Source organism: Polyodon spathula, chromosome 5 (genome assembly GCF_017654505.1).
Source record: "Polyodon spathula isolate WHYD16114869_AA chromosome 5, ASM1765450v1, whole genome shotgun sequence".
NCBI lineage: Eukaryota > Metazoa > Chordata > Actinopteri > Acipenseriformes > Polyodontidae > Polyodon > Polyodon spathula.
In genome coordinates this window covers 55170973-55188748 of record NC_054538.1, presented here as the reverse complement: position 1 = coordinate 55188748, position 17776 = coordinate 55170973, and the positions used below count along the sequence as shown (strand labels likewise).

The following is a 17776-nucleotide window of genomic DNA, read 5'->3' as shown; positions in this document are numbered from 1 at the left end:
CAGTTTTGTACTTAAAAAAATGACAAAATGTTTTACCGGTACACAGTATATAATTGTGAAGAAGTGTTGAGTGTAATTATCAAACCAAACAGAAATTACTGAAATGAACACCATAGCATGTGTTTATTTACAAACCAAACAGGATAAACAAAACAAGCAGCAGGGCAAGCTAAGCTTGTTCCCCTGTAAACACAAATAACCAAATCGCAAATCCAAAATCTGTCAATAACACAGAGCCATAGGGTTAGTTTTGCAGAATACCTTTGTGTTCATGGAATCTCCTTCTTAACATAGGATTCTCCTCTCCCTCTCCTTCCATTGTTCACCTAAAATGGCTTCCTTTTAAATTTCTTGCTTAATTAATCCGATTGACCCCAGTCAAGCAGTCAGTCAGGATATATATATATATATAGAGGTATATTAGATATATATATATATATATATATATATATATATCTTAATATAAATACATGTCGATAACAGACCCTCTCACAGTTTTCACATTTTGTTGCTTTAAAGCTTGCAGTCATGACACTTTGAAGTAGGAGTTAATGTGTGTTATATACACAACCTACTCCACACATTCAAAGCAAAAACTATAAAAAAAGAAGTAAATAGATAATAAATATGAAATAAAAATGGAAAAGTCATGATTGCATTAGTATTCAAACCCTTTTCTGTGGCAAGCCTAAATTAATTCAGGTTCACAAAATGACCTTAACGAGCCACACAATTAGTTGAATGGCCTCTGTCTGTGTGCAATATTAGTGGTTCTCATGATTTCAGAATAAAAAAACGCCTGTCTCTTTGAGGTTCCTTGGTCAGGTAGTGAATTTCAAGCAAAGACTCAACCATGAAGACCAAGGAGCTTTCAAAGCAGGTCAGGGATAAAGTCATTGAAAAGCACAGATCAGGAGAAGGGTACAAAAAGAAGTCTCTGAATATATATGTGAGCACTGTCTACTCAATCATCAAGAAATGGAAGGTGCATTGTACCACCCAGACACTGCCTAGATCAGGCCATCCCTCCAAACTGAGCAGCCGGGCAAGGAGGAAACTGGTGAGGGATGCCACTGTGAGGCCAACGACAACTATGAAAGAACTACAGAGACTACAACTACTGAGATGGGAGAAAATGTGCATCAGTCAACAATATCCAGAATACTTCACAAAAATAGCCTTGATGGCATGGTGGCAAAAAGGAAGCCATTACTAAAAAAAGCCATCTCAAAGCCTGCATGGAGTTTACAACAAAGCACCTGAGTGATCCTGCAAAAATGTGGCAAAAGGTGTTGTGGTCAGACAAGACCAAATTGGAACTTTTTGGTCTAAATGCCAAGCGTTACATTTGCACAGACCCAACACAGCACATTCCTCAGTCAACGCCATTCCTACAGTCAAGCATGGTGGTGGCAGAATCATGCTATGGGGATGCTTCTCCTCAGCAGGGACTGGAAAGCTTGTTAGGATTGTCTGCTAAAGACTTAAAACTGGGGCGAAAATTCACCTTTTAGTAGGACAATGATCCAAAGCACAAGGCCAAAACTACACTGGAGTGGCTTAAGAATAAGAAAGTGAATGTCTTTGAGTGGTCCAGTTAATGTCCTGACTTGAATCCTATTGAGAATGTGTGGAAAGATTTGAAAACTGCTATCCATAAGCGATCCCCAAGCAACTTGAGAGAGCTTCAGCAAATCTGCCAAGAAGAATGGGCACAAAGTGTAAAGTTGGTAGAGGCTTACCCAAAAAGACTTGCGGCTCTAATTGCTGTCAAAGGTGCTTCCACCAAATATTGAGTTGACAGGTCTCATTATATATGCAATCAACATATTTCAGTTTTTTCTCTTTAGTTTTTGCTGACATTTACTGTAACTTATCTTACCCTTAGAAGTCTTCAGTTTGAGCATTCTGGTTTTTAATACTTTTGCAAGGCTCTCTCTCTCTCTCTCTCTCTCTCTCTCTCTCTCTCTCTCTCTCTCTCTCTCTCTCTCTCTCTCTCTATCTATCTATCTATCTATCAAAACAGTGAAAAATTAAAACTACATTTTGTGTCCAACCCCTACATATGTTCCCCCAATATGTCATAGAAACACATGAAATGAAGACCTTTTCTAGATTTTAGAATAGAAATATTGCAGCCTTGTTTAATAAAATATACTGTATCTTTTTTTATATATTTCCTGTTGATCCAGTTGCAGCTACACAGTATTAAACAGTTCAGTCAGATGCCAGGCTGCAGTGTCTGTTCTATCGCTTTCAAATCAGCCTTTTCCATACAGATTTTCGACTGTACTAATATAAACAGGGAATTATATGTGTTAAGTAGGGATACAAATCCTCAATTTGTTATCAGTGGTCATTTAAGGTCCAATCCCATTTGACTATCAATATTGTTATTTTTATGTTATTAAATTATTGACTACAAGCCGTCCCTGTCGTCAGGACAGTCCAAATTTCCTGGTGTAAGGAATCAAAATCCACATCATTTGCATATGAAAGCTACTTTTTTAGTGCAGTCTCCAACTTCTTGAAATAAGCCGCTTTCCTTCTCTCTTCCCTTCTAAGCTTGTTTGTTTTGTTTTTCCCTTTAGGGGCTGGGTTTGCCATATTTTCTGTCATCCAGCTTCTTCTTCCTGTGATGTCGCTGTGGCTCCAGCGTAGCCGTGGTGATCACTCTTACTGGGATGTAGCCGCATCTAATTTCAAACATGCTATTGGCTTGTCCTGCGAGCTTGTGGTGGAACATATTCACAGCTTCATCCATTCAGGTAAAACTATTAAAACATGTAGGGAAAACTGTGCTTAGCTATTTATTCTAAGATTGTTATTAACACCAGGACCAAAGCTGGCAAAACATGGTAAAACATTTTCAATGCGATGATTCTGTTCTAGGACAATGGGTTAGATTCTTAAAGCTATTATCTCTGAATTTTCATTAACATGATTTTTTTCAGTTAAAATACACCCAATAAATATACCAAACCTGAAAAAGTCAACCCAGGTGCATAATTTTATGGCTTTTTGGTAGTCTGAAGTTGTTGCTTATTCTTTCAGAATCGTAAATCGTGTTCTTTACTTTCAGACAAAATTTACACAAATTACTATTTGGAGTAAACAGCTTTAAGAACGTTGCCCAGTGTCAGCACAAGGGCTGCATCTGTAAGAACCATGAGTAGAATGCTAATCCCATTGCTGATTACGCTCATGTCTGCTAATAGTTCTGCTAACATTTCTTCAGGGCAATACACTGCTATTATAGTATCCCAGTGTTATTTTCATAGTAGCTGAAAGTTATTTAACCAAAGTGTTTTTCTTTAAAACACTGTTTAGTCTATAAACATTCCTTAAAACAATTTGTGAATAGGGCCCATGGATTTACAATGCTTTTACAACACTTGTCCTTTCTGACAGATATTGGTTATGAAAACATGATTAATTTGATGCTGAAGGATCTTTTCAAGCTTCTGGTTGCTTGTGTGGCAGAGCCTGCTGAAATCATCTCCAGAGTGGGCTGCTCCTGCATTAGGTGAGGGATAAACTCAGTATGTGACTCACAGGAGATTACAGTTCCCAAAAAGCCCCTTCCAGTAGCAGTGCCCCCTATTAACATGGATCAGCAGAATGTTGAGAATATTTGAAAGTATAAAATATTACAGTAGACCCTCAATGAGGATCTTTTTTGTAAGAATCTGAGACAACATGGTGAATATCGCTGCATTCAAGGCCAGAAAGAATCCAGATATCTTCTGATTCACAAAACAGTGTCTTAGAGCAGGGGTGACAAACTTACATTGTGATATTTTCTGTGTGGGCCATAAAAAACACAACTCTTGTTATTACCACTGTGTCTACTTATTCTTTTGGGTGAGGAACATTAAAAAGATGCAATATACTAATATGGCAACAAGCACTGCTTTGAAGTTTCTTTCCAAAGGATTGAAAGGCAGTTTTTTACATTTAGTGTCATGGAAGACAGTAAAGTGCTAACTTTGTGCACCCCTTTAAAAAAAGATTTAAATTCCATCAACCAAAATTGTAGTCTGAGTCTTGACACACAACTGGCTGAAAATGGAATGGCAAAATTGAACCGACACACTGTCAAGCTTTCAGTTGTGGGTATGCATCAAAAAGCAAGATACAGACAAATAAACCATGGCAGCAAAATCAGTTTGATAGGGTTGCATGGGGTAGCATCGGAACCAAAGTTTTCTTATTATTTCTTTTCTGATTTTTATAGCTCCGATGATCGTTTTAAAAATGGCCAGAAGCTCATAGTGAATCCAAGTGGACCACCACAGAAATAACATCTAATGCATTGGCATTTATAGGAATGTGCAGCTATTGTTTTAAAGTGTAACTTTCAGTGTAGTCTTGAGTCAATTAATTTTTTTTTAATATAAAGAAAGCCTGAACTGTTGCCAACACTGAGGAGATTGTGCTAATGGGTCTCCCCTTGCGGTATGGGTTATCACTTTGTTCTTGTTGCAGGTATGTACTTGTTACTGCTGGACCTGTGTTTACAGAAGAGATGTGGAGACTTTCCTGTTTTGCACTGCAAGATGCTTTCTCTGCCACTCTAGAACCAGTCAAGGTAAAGCAAAAGTTGTCTCTATAAAGTCTTAATAGTTTTACAGGATTGATTTATTATTATTATTATTATTATTATTATTATTATTATTATTATTATTATTATTATGTGTATTTAGCAGCTGCCTTTATCCAAGGCGACTTACAGAGACTAGGGTGTGTGAACTACGCTGCAGCTGCAGAGTCACTTACAACAATGTCTCAACCGAAAGGCGGAGCACAAGGAGGTTAAGTGGCTTGCTCAGGGTCACACAGGATTTGAGCTGGGGACCTCCTGGTTACAAATCTGCTTGGGTACTGGACTGCCTCTGGATATTTATTTTGGGCATTCAGTCCTCGGTTAGCCACTAATTGTATGTACTACATCTCCAGATGTGTTTAAATATGCTATGTAATACAGTACAAAAACACCATTGCTTTTATTAGATTTTTTTGTTTTCAGACTATTTTATACATTGATTGCGTGTGTATTTGCAATATGAAAATGTAATATGATTATACTGTGGAATTTCATGTTCAATGTCATGAGTCTAACTACATGCAACCCTTCACATTATACATAGTTTAAACTATTTTTGTTATGGTGCCTACAGGGTTACCCACTAGTACATGTATATGAAATAAAAATGTAATAAAGGACACACTGGGCATCTTAATGTAGCCTATTTGTTTCATCATATGTTTTGTTTTACACTTGCAGCCTACCTAAGAGGCAAATCAACAAATACATAAGTTGTTTGGTCATTGTTTCAAACATTACTAAATGAATCTCTGACTACAACATAAACAAAATCAATTATGTGACAGTCCGATCAGATATCCCAACCAAACATTTCAATTGGATTAGATCATGTGGCTTATCAACCTTCTGCAAGATTCTTTTTTTTTTTTTTTTAATAGGAATTTGTAGAATTTTGGTGTATGACTTCATAATTATAATAATTAATTGGAAATAACGTACACTGTTTTTTTTTTTTGTTTATTTTGTTTTTTTTGGGGTTTTTTTAAATGCCGTATAATTGCAGAAAATGCAGCAGATACAATCTTAGCCTTGTCCTCAACAGATATTGCATGTGATTGCCTGGTACAGATTCCAATTAGGATTTAAGCTCCTCGCGTAATTCTAATATTGCCTGCCATGTGAGGTGAAACTTTTTAACAAATATGTAATCTGGAAAACTGTCTAAATGTAATTGGGGTCTGAACGGGGGCAGAGAGGATTTACCAAGCCTAATTCTTGCCCTATGATGGATTCTATGTAACCAAAGAACGGCATACATCTTCCTACTACTTTCGTGTATAAGAATGGGGTTAATACACCTATTGTTTTTAAAAGCTGACTTCTCCTGGTTTAGTAACTCTTCATTGAGAAGTTGCTAAAAAAGTGTCTTACTGTATTGATCCCCGTCCTAGTGGCTTATGGGTTTATAATGCTACCATCAGCATAAGATGTACTTTCCTTTCGACTAGCGAGCTTACTCTTTAGTTGACTGGTAAGTTGTTCGTCTTTTAACCACATGGTCACAGGTTCGCATCCCGGTCCTGCCATTCCGTGCAGTTCAATGGGGTATAAAACCCAAGCGGTACATTACGCCTTTGTGGATTACACAGATTATACAATTAACGCAGGAAGACACGAAATGCGTTCACAAAACGCTATTAAGAAAACATGTGAATAACATTAATTTTAAGCACTCGCTGACCTTTGTGGATAGGTTAGATTGTATGCTGAAGAATGATATTAGTAATGATATTAAGTTAGAAATGGTACTAAAGCCAAGAGAAACAGTTTGTGAATTGGGCACTATGTAATTCAAATTCTTAAATTACATAGAGAGAAGAAGTCCAGTAAATTTCACCTGATGTGGTCCCATGTTTTCCTGTATAAAAAGCACACACATTGTTATTTGAACGTTTTGTGTTTTGTTTTGTTTTTTTAATGCTACTAGTGAAGTAAATGTACTAAATAGATCCTTCCAGATACTTAATTACTGCAATTCTGCCTCATCCCCGCAATGTATTTTAAGGGGTAACATGAAAAAGTGTAGAGAAATTGAAAACATGAGAGTTGTTGGAAAAGCTCAAACTCTCTGCTCTGCTTCCTCAAGCTCTGGCTCTGCTTCCTCAAGCTCTGGCTCTGCTTCCTCACGCTCTGGCTCTGCTTCCTCACGCTCTGGCTCTGCTTCCTCACGCTCTGGCTCTGCTTCCTCAAGCTCCGGCTCTGCTTCCTCAAGCTCCGGCTCTGCTTCCTCACGCTCCGGCTCTGCTTCCTCAAGCTCCGGCTCTGCTTCCTCAAGCTCCGGCTCTGCTTCCTCATGCTCCGGCTCTGCTTCCTCAAGCTCCAGCTCTGCTTCCTCAAGCTCTGGCTCTGCTTCTCAGACTCAGGCTCTGGCTCTGCTTCTCAGACTCAAGCTTTGGCTCTGCTTCCTCAAGCTCCGGCTCTGCTTCCTCAAGCTCTGGCTCTGCTTCCTCAACATCTTTGGCTCTGCTTCCTCAAGCTCCGGCTCTGCTTCACAGACTTGTGTGTTTTCAATCTCTCTGTTTCTTCATGTGACCTCTGTAAGGAGTGTGTGGTAAAAATAAGAAACACGTTCAGCATAATCGGAAAGTTTGCGAATTTCGAAAATGGTTTGAGAATGGAAATGATTGTAGTTTAAATAACCCGTCAAGTGACTGAACATTGCTGACTGTATTGTTTTTTTTCTGCATTTGTAGAACCTGTTGGCCTGCTTCCACAGCGGCTCAGATAGCTTCTCTGGAGATGCGTGTGAGGTGAAGGTAGCAGCTCCTTCCCACTCAGCAACTGCAGAGGCAGAGTACTGGAGAATCCGAGCCATGGCACAGCAGGTACACACACACTTATAGGATTTAAACACACTCCCTTCACGACACTGATTTCATCTGTTTTCCCAGACAGGGGCAATGAATAACTATTCATATATCAGTTATATGGTAATTGTGCTTGCAGCTATGAGAAGATCTAACAATGCCCACTAACACTTTGCTTAGATGCAGCTCTTGCAGTTAACCTCCAATTTTCATGAACACCTAATTCGCATGAATTGGAAGAGAAAACTAAATACTGCTATTAAACTTATGGTTGTGCATAATGAAGTGTATGAAAGAGGAGGGTTTTTTTATATATGTACTTTGGTATTACTCCTTTAAGCAGAAGGTGAACACGTTTTAGAATCTCAAAATCACAGAAACGCTTTCCAAAACCAGACAAGTCAGATGCTCACTTGAGGTTTTAGAAATACACTGTAGAACACAATCAGGATTTTTTTTTTGTACAGTTTTGGTAGTTAAAAGATAGAGCAAGCTGTAAAAATGGTATTGTTTTGTTGGCGTGCTAAAGGCAGAAGATATCAACAAGAAAAAGTAGAATGCCAAGCACTTGCCAAACACGAGCAATCATGCTTTCATGTTTTATTTACAAAAACAAGAGCTAAATACAAAAAAGGGACAGTTCCAGGTCAATGCGAAGTCATTGCAGCCACAGGCCTTCCTCAGTCCATCACAGATCATTAATTTGAGGTAAACCATACCAAGAGGATTAAATACAATTAAAACAGATTATTCAATTATTAGTCATGTTAATTGATCTATTTTAGTAACATCAATACAATTACCACATTAAAGGAGAATTATTTCAATAGAAAACATGTTAACTAAAGCTTTTCACACATTTTCAGCCTCTCTTTGAGCAGTATATCATATAAAAACCATTAAAATAAATGAACATTGAATGCTTTGGAGCTCTCTTCTGTCATGTGACGTCCTGTCATTGACTCGCTCTACAGTCACACACAGTATTCTATTGAGCGGATGTCCCATTCCTATATTATGTATCCATTGTTTTGTTATGGCCGCCCTTTGTTGGTTTAAAGGCTTAGGTACACAAAAATACTTTTTGTTACTGATTTTCCTTTTGTTATTTTTGCACCTGAACGCTTTGCATTCCAACACAATTCACCATGTCGGCGTTCACTGGTGTGGGTGGCTGTCACCGATATGATGTAACAGCGGCACCAGAAAGCTTCCAATATGGCGGCAGCCTGCATTTACAGCTGACCCAGAAAGCTGACAAAAAAGTTGTAATACTGGCTTTACATTTTAACAAAATTGGCGCAGCAAGATGCATTTGTTATGTATACAGAGCATTTAGAGAGCCTTGTTGTTTTAAGTACAGTTCCTCTTTAAGTAATTAATTGCAGCTATTTGTATAACATATCCCTACAAATAAAATAATGTAGTCCTAATGTATACCACAAGCCTGGGTCTATCTAGTGAAGTGGAATAACATGCTTACTAGTTTCGAATGTGTCTTTGCTTACATTCCAATCTAGCGGGGTGCTGATGAAACTGACAGACTGGGCTCAAGATTCTGTCTAAAAAGGCAGTTACAAAGAAGTTTTTAATCCGGGCAAAACCATACATAAAAAACAGACATACTAATATATGTCTAATATATATAATGTTACAAATTCATTAAAGACACACAGTTAAAGAAACAGTAAATTACAGTTCCTCATTCATACCACTAGGCAGTTCCAATACAAATCCACGCAGCTTCTCTTTGTTACAAAGTTAGTTATGGTCACCTCCCCAAGATGGGGTATCCACAGGCTCAACACCCATAAATCTGGGAGTGCAAACATCGTGTTTTTGTTGTTCATTAAAGTGTCTTGCGACTGGTGATTTTATGTCCTTATTTTTAATCACACTCTTGTGTTCCCCTGTGCACATGTTAAGTTCCTTGATTGTCTTACCAACATAACAAAGACCACAAGGGCATTTCAGCAAGTACACTACAAACTTTGACACACAAGAAAAAAAAAATGTAAATAACACATAAAAGCATGATTGCTTGTGTTTGTCGAGTGCTTGGCATTGTTCTAGTTTGTTTTTTGTACTGGTTTTGAGAATAGCACCTGTCCAGTGGATACATACTGATTACTCCTATACAGTTGGAAATTTCATTATGTTGAATTTCATAATTTTTCAAGAGATTGTCTGCTACTGGTAAGTAAGGGAAGTCCTTCTGGTTTTATTAAAGTTAAAAGTGAAGTTATACTGTAGTAATGTGTTCTTTGACTTTTTGAAGGCGTTATTGTGGTCTCTCTTAAGAGATGTCTTTTTCTGTTCTTTGTAGGTCTTCATGCTAGACACCCAATGTTCTCCCAAAACACCCAATAACAAGGAGGGCTTCGAGCACGCCCAGTCCTGTGTACTTATTATTGAATTACCTGCTGATGAAAAAACAAATGGCCACACTCAAAAAAGGTAAGTTGTCATTTTAGAATGGCAATCATAACTTGTATACTCATCAACAGTGCTGATGCATAGCAGAATTTGCTGATTTCCTGTGTGAAGAATTTCCTAACTGTTTTCAAAGTAAAATTATTACCATTAAGGATCAAAATCATCAGGATTGTTTCTATTTGAATGTGCCCACTAGATTGGCTCTGTCATGGAATTGTTTTCTTTGATTACATTAAATGATTTCAATACATTAGTGATGCAGATGAAATCTGCCACCTGTTCCAACTAGATTCGGTAAAGATGTATTTAGTTATTTGTGTAACTCGAGGTTCTTCAGCTGCATTCAAAACTGCTTTGGTTAAGCCTGTACTGAAAAAATTCTAACTTAGATTCTACTGTTTTGAGTCATTTTAGACCCATTTCTAACTTGCCATTCTTAGCTAAGGTGCTTGAAGGTAGTAGTGAAACAACTCAGCAGGTTTCTGGATAGTAGTAATGTCCACGAAAAGTGTGTTGGGTTTGATCTGCTCATAGTACAGAGATTGCCCTTGTAAGAGTGGTGAATTACTTACTGGTTCTAATTGGTTCTTTTAGACCTGAATGCTGCATTTGATGCTGTGGTCTGTGCCATTTTAATTGATCATTTTAAAAACTGGGTTAGCCTGACTGGAACTGTTCTAAACTAGTTTGTAACAGACAGTGCTTTGTTTCTTTATGGGAGTCTGTATCAGTAGTATCTGCTATTGTGGTGTTCCCCAGGGCTCTTTTACTGGTCCCATATTATTTTCTTTGTATGTGCTTCCACTGGGTGAGATCATTCTTAAACACAGTGTACATTTTCACTGTTATCTGATACACTACACTGATACACTACACGTATGATACACTTTATATTTCTATGAAATCTGGTCACACGACTGCTATTTCATTGCTAGAGTGTCTTGCTAATATTCAAAGTAGGATGTTTCAAAATGTATTTGCTGTTAGGTTATTGGCAAGAACTAAAGCTTGCAAATTCCTTGAAAATCGATTTGGGCTTGTGAAAGGTTAGCATCACGATCCATGTTGGCTACCCTCAGGAAGCAGACTCAGAAACAGAAGAAGCGCAAGAGCGCGGATTTATTAACAAAAACAAAAGGGTTAAACAAACAAAAGAACTATACAAACAAAAAGAAACATGCAACCGCTATTCCAGTGCTTTAGCTCTGAGCACACCCTGCTACTTGCAGCCTTTACCTTCCTACTACCTCCAGCTAACAGAGGCTTTCTCCTTGCTTTGTATACCATGTGGATGAGACTTGATTGATGGTCAATCATTCAATCATCAATCATCCCTGCCAAACAAAATAAAAACACACCCACACTATTTACCTGTGCAAGCTTCCAGCATGCCACAGGGTAAACTGACCTCTAATATAAAATTTGATTTGGGGGTTATATTTAAAAAAAAAACATAATCTGCAAATCATTGCTAAAATTAGATATTTTCTTTCTTTGTCTGATGCTGAAAAGTTAATTCATGCTTTTGTTTCGTCTAGACTTGACTACTGCAATGCTTTATTTGCTGGGCTTCCATGTCATGCTTTATCACGTTTACAGCTTGTTCAGAATCTAGATGCTAGGGTTCTCACCAGAACAAAGAAACAGAATCATTTGACTCCTGGTTTGGTTTCACTGCACTGGCTTCCAGTGCATTTTAGAATTGGTTTTAAAATCTTACCGTTGACATACAAAGCAGTAAATGGTTTCACATCTGATTTCCTAATTGACACATTTTCATGAAACACTTGCCTACTCTGGAACCCTTTTCTGTATCACATGTGTTTGATTAATTATCATAACCACAACGAGGGAATTGAGAGGGTAGGTATTATTTCATTATTTATGTAAAGCTGCTCTAAATACAATCTTGTTTGGCTGACAATTCAATTATTATAGTTACAGTAAGCAATTTACTACATTCTAAAGCTCAATGTGCTATCTTCTGTTTTTAATTCCTTTTCTATTCACGCTGGACTGTTCAACAGGAAAGTTGGGTAAGGTATAAACACATGTTTTTAAGGTATGCTAATGATCTGCTTAAAGAATGTGACATTCTTGTAGACCAGTAGCCCCAAAACACAAATGTTGGTTTGAAAAGTCTCTCACCTGAAACCTGCATGTCAAAAGCTTTTATTAGAGTTTCCAGACCATGTTCCACAAGTTGCATACATAACTGTACCATGCCTATGTTTGCAGCACTGAGTCACTACAAGGTATTTATGCGAGTGCTGCTGTGGATTGAAGCAATGCAGAAATTGGGATAGCATGTTCCATATTTCCTTACCTTTGTTGTCACGTTAATGTAAGGTTGCAAAACAGACAGTAAGTTGGGCTTTGATGCCTTCACAAAAATGGTCAAGCTGGAACCCTATGGAAACATAAACTTGAACTTTAATCTTGGCATAGCTACATGGCGGTTACAATACCTGGTCTGGAAAATCTTGATTCCTTTTTTAATGTAATATTTTTGGAAATAGAACTACTTATAAGACTGTATTGAAATGTAGACCTCAGTTGCCTACCCTTCCCAAAAAAACTGAAACATATGCACATCTGACAAGACTGGTAAAGAGCTTATTGTAATTTGGTATCTCTAGGCTGTTAGCTGGATGAGCAGTTTTTTTTTTGGGGCGGTGGGGCAGTGTAATGGGAGGCAACCTTCAAAAACTACTTTTATTTAGCAGTCTAATCTAATATTTTCAAAGTGAAAAAAAAACACAGAGTCATCATGTTCTCTTTTGAGCAACAGAAACACCACTTGATATGTGTAACCTCAAGATGGGATACTGTCGTTCACATGTATACTCTTGAAGCCTTAGTTATTACACCTTTTCTTTTGAAATTAAACAAAAAAAAGATAAAATAACTAAATCTGTGCAATTCTTAAATGCATCCTAAAATATCTATATGCATCTCTTTTTATTTCATGCTACAGAATCCCATTTAGGACCATAGTGGTCAGCTTGCTGTCCCATCAGGTGTTGCTTCAGAACCTGTATGACATTCTGTTAGAAGAGTTTGTGAAGAGCTCCTTCCAGGCAGAATTGCAAGAGAAGTCTAACCCGGTATCAGAAACCAAGCCAGCTGGGTTCTTGAGACACATTTCCATGCAAAACCTGGCCATTATCTTCGACCTGCTGCTGGATTCCTACAGGACTGCCAGAGATTTTGACACTAGGCCTGGACTAAAGTACCTGCTCATGAAAGTATCTGGAGTCTGTGGGGCTGCCAACCTCTACCGCCAGTCTGCCATGAGCTTCAACATCTACTTCCAGGCCTTGATCTGTGCTACCTTGACCAACCAGGCGAACATCACCGCCGAACAGGTGAAAAAGATCCTCTACAAGGAAGAAGAGGGCAGCACGGACTCCTCCCAGCAGTGCTCTTCGGAGGATGAAGACATCTTTGAGGAAACAGCCCAGGTCAGCCCTCCAAGGGGAAAGGAGAAAAGACAATGGAGCGCCACGATCGCCTCCCTCAGCATCCAGCCAGTTAGCAATGCAGACTGGGCTTGGCTGGTGAAGCGCCTCCACAAACTCTGCATGGACCTTTGTACCAACTACATCCAGATGCACCTTGATCTAAAAAGTAACACGGATGAGCCCCCAGTCCTTAAAGCAGACACTATATTCTTTCTCCCACTGTTTCCTTCTGAGACTTCAACACCTTCTACCGGAGGTCTTTCAGGAAAGGGCACCCCGTCAGAAGAAAGTCTACGTAACCAAGTTGTAGAGACGCCAGCAGAGGAGACACCAACATCTGGGCTAAGCACGAGCTGCCTGCCGCTGCTGACCCACAAACTGGAGAAGAGAGAGCACGACAAGAAGGAGTGGTGGGAGAGTGCTGGGAACAAGCTTTACACCATTGCCACAGATAAGACCATCTCTAAGCTCATGGGAGAGTACAAGAAAATAAAGCAGCAGCACAACTTGACTACCTTTGTGAAGGAGTCAAAGCATGACAAGAAGGGAGACATTGTCACCTTACGAGGCCCGGACTCCCCTGTTCCGCAGAGGCCACAGCAGCTGGTGGATCAAGGTCAGATGAGACATTCATTGAGTGCCGGCCCAGAGGTTTTGAGGCAGGAGAAACGGTCCCATTCAGGGTCTGCGGCCAGTTCCCAAACCATTTCATTGCGAGATGCCGAGGCACAGATCCAGGTAAACTTGTAAATCAGAAATACACATTGTACAAATGAACTGTTTTCATGTAATTTACTTTAGCACAACACCTTTAGTAATACATAGTCTGCATAATTGTAGATTCTAATTTACCAGTTTTTTGTATTCTATACAAATGAGAAATGCTGACAAGCTCTATAAAATGACCAAATCAGCTTTTATAGTTGTACAGTTATATGTCATATGGAGTATTGTGACAGCATGGAGAATTATTACAATATGAAGAAAACTTAAAAAGTTAGCAAAGTAATTCAGCTTTAAGGGCCATTTCACCAGATCCATTCTGCAATTTCCCATTTTCAACACAGGATCAAATCAAAATGATTTTGACTCCAATAATAAGTGCATCACTTAGCTCCAGCCGCTAAAAAAAATTGTTTTGTGATTTGAGTTTAGAGATACACATACATGTCACGTAGCTGCATATTGCCTTCAAAAAGAAAAGCCTAAGGAATAATACTTATTTAATCTAACAAAATAAAATATTAAAACTTTGACTGTACATAAGCAATTACCTTACCAATGAAGTCAAACTGTGTGTATGCATTAATGGATCCATTTTTTTATACATATTTTTTTTTAAACATTTGCCAATTCAAAAATGCACCTGTGTGCACCTTTTTTTTTTAGGCATGGACCAATATGGTATTAACAATCCTCAATCAAATCCAGCTCCTTCCGGACCCAGCGTTTGTAGCTCTTCAGCCTGCTGTGTTTCCGTGCATCAGTCAGCTGACATGTCATGTGACCGACATACGGGTTCGCCAAGCTGTGAGGGAGTGGCTGGGGAGGTTGGGCAGAGTCTATGACATCATTCTGTAAGACATATTCTGTTTCTAAAAAAAAAAAAAAAAAAGAGAGAGAGAAATAAATGGAAGTTTTAGGTTTAAATATTTAGGTGGCTAATCATCTAAGCACTCAAAACATTTACACATTTCCAAAGATCAATTTAGTAGCAGAAGATGTTAATTGTGATAATATGATAACAAATAATACAGTGATGTCTGTAACCTCAAAGAATAAGTAGCTTCAGATGTTTGCATGCTTAATTTTCATTGAGTAGCTATAGATTTTTTTTTTTTTTTTTTGCTCTGATATGGAGTTATTATCCCCAGCACCACCTACTACTACTCTCTGTAGGTAGAGTAGGTGGGACTGGCTGAGCTGAAAGGTCATGTTGTTGTATGATTTGAATGGTATAAGGAAGGCTGTTCACTCCCAGCACTTGTGATTCTCCAGACCAGCCCAAAGCAAGCTCTAAACCAAGCAGAATTTAGAGAAAAATGATAAAGTCAGTATTGGAGAAACATGACCCAGAACCACTCAGTAATAGTAAGGAAAATGTAACAAAAAATGAATAAATACAAATAATTATATTGTAATCTACTTACTCTGCTAAATGAAAAAAAGAGCATACATATACAACATACACAAAAAGAGCATACACATACAACACATACAACTTGTGAAATAGTAATGCTTTAAAACTCTGAATGATTACATAGCAAGCAAGAACTGCCTTGCTGCAAGTTGCTGTTTTTTTGTCTGTAATGTAGTGGTGAGTCAAGCTCAAGCAACCGTGTTAAAGGTTATTTGTTTATTCCCAGGCATTCAACATCATCTGGTGCCCAGGTTCAGTGAAATGATCTTGTTAGCAGCACCTATTCACAAGACAGCAGGATCCACTGGACTGAGCAGCAGACTGGTACCCATGCCAACTTTTTTGTCTAACCCCCCCAACCCCACCCCCTACACACACACACACAAACAAGTAATAGAGGTAAAGTCAACCACCAAGCTTTGGATTGAATCATGAAACCTGTTAGAACAGGGATGGATCAAGTGAAACAAGCCCTGGAAGGTATATCCTAAACGTAACATGTGCACTAAAAATTGATGTTGATCAATAATACTGTCCTTTTTTGTGATGCTTGTTAGCCTAGTGCTGATAAAAAGTGAGGGGCACTATGGGAGCTTACCCTTTTAAAGCTCTGCAAGCTCGCCTCTATCCTAACCTGTATACTCCCAGCCATTCAGACCTAAACCAAGCAGAGACTGCCAATCCAAGCAGCAACAATGCACTGTAATAGCTGTGCTTTCAGGGCTTGTATATGACATCACAAGATGTCCATAAACACCAAGGTGTTTCACTTGAACAAGCCTTGTTTAAAGGCACATACTGTTTGCATCATTTGGGTACCGCTTACAAAAGACACAAAATAAGCATTAACTGGACCATGTCATGAAGAAAATTCTGGAAGAGAATTCCACAACATTTATAAACTGTTACATAACTCAAAGTATAATATTGGCTAAGAGGCTACAGAGAATTTATTGGTGTTGAAGTTGTGTGTTCTTTCCTATTACTGTCAATATAAATTACATTGAATGAAGCTGTTGACAAAGAATATTTTAAATTTAGTTTTGATATTAAAAAGGGGTAACTATTCTAAATCTAAAGCTGAATATTTGAAAATGGCTTTGTTAAATGTATATTTAACATGCCTTTTGGAGTAATTTCATCTGACTATTGCTACAGGACCCATGCACTGTAGTCTGTTATGTACATGTTATTGTGTTTGTATTTAATTAGCAGACAAGCCCCTCCAAGCTAGTGTTTTCAGTATTGAAAATGGCGGTAATCTATTCTGAAGACTGTCTTGTGTTATTCGACAGTGGAATTGAGTGTCCCACTTACTTCTGTGGGGAGTCCAAGGTGGCATATTCTACGATATATAGTGCCTCAGTGCAAAATCAGTATATCTGTAATAAACAAAACATCATAAAGGCTTTACTTTTTAAAGGCATGAGCCAATGAATGAAACTGACATCTCCCTGTGTTTTCAAAGACTTGTCTATCATTTTGATGAAACTAACACAGACCTCTTTCAGAAAGATGTCTATATCATTTTGAAATATTAAAAATACTTATATCCCCGCTGGTGCCAACATGAATCGCATTCTGTGGTCAAAACTATAAATAATTATCATAGGGTCTTAGCTGTTAATCCACTTGGGAGTCAGTTTAACCAACACTTAACCAACCCTACAGTTAACTCCTAAATACCACAGATATCATCAATTGTACAGTAGATGTGCATTTGCCGTCAAATCCGAAAGGTCAGTTTTAGGCACGTATACACAAATAGTACAATTTTACTTGCAAAAGTTACTTACAAAGTTGTTTAGAAAAAAGGCCTGGTTTAAGTTATGTTGGAGTTAATTATAAAGGAACATCTGAATTGATTGTAAATTAAAGTATTATGATACAATTGTTAATTTAATTAAATTATAGCCACTATAGGATATATATATATTATATATCTATATATATATTATATATTATATATATTATATAATATATATATCTATATATTATATATATTTTGACTTAGTGTTAAAGTTCTTTAGAAAGTATTTACAAGTATTTTTCTTTCACGTTTTCTTCTGTGTGTCTAAAAGGTATTCATTTAACTGTATCAATGTATGCTTTCAGTCCTCTTTATAATCTTATAATGCCACTTTCATGTGTACTGTGTTAACAGTTTCATCTTGTTTAGCTTGTTTTTATCCATTAAAGAAGATTGGTTGCTTTACAGTGAAAATGGGAATTGGCTTGAGGGTATTTCGAAATAAATAACGTATTTCAGCAGTACAGCACTCACGTTGACTGGAATGTTAATGGTAGAGTACCTCTCTCT

At 37.9% G+C, this 17776-nt stretch overlaps 1 protein-coding gene across 5 annotated transcripts in view; it reads left to right on the top strand.

The window, feature by feature from the left end:
• The window catches only part of LOC121316061 (brefeldin A-inhibited guanine nucleotide-exchange protein 3-like), an 83762-nt gene extending 66398 nt beyond the window's left edge, over positions 1 to 17364 (top strand). Inside the window, exons 28-36 of one of the 5 annotated variants that reach the window (XM_041250786.1) lie at positions 2592 to 2768; positions 3412 to 3526; positions 4489 to 4591; positions 7303 to 7434; positions 9743 to 9873; positions 11880 to 11888; positions 12830 to 14054; positions 14706 to 14893; positions 15683 to 17364. In XM_041250786.1, coding sequence (XP_041106720.1) covers positions 2592 to 2768; positions 3412 to 3526; positions 4489 to 4591; positions 7303 to 7434; positions 9743 to 9873; positions 11880 to 11888; positions 12830 to 14054; positions 14706 to 14893; positions 15683 to 15716 — 2114 coding nt within the window. In that variant the 3' untranslated portion in view covers positions 15717 to 17364. Of the gene's footprint in view, positions 1 to 2591; positions 2769 to 3411; positions 3527 to 4488; positions 4592 to 7302; positions 7435 to 9742; positions 9874 to 11879; positions 11889 to 12829; positions 14055 to 14705; positions 14898 to 15682 lie in introns of those variants that run through there. The other 4 variants (XM_041250787.1, XM_041250790.1, XM_041250788.1 and 1 more) reach the window with 4 other exon arrangements.
• The last annotated feature ends 412 nt before the right edge of the window (positions 17365 to 17776 follow it).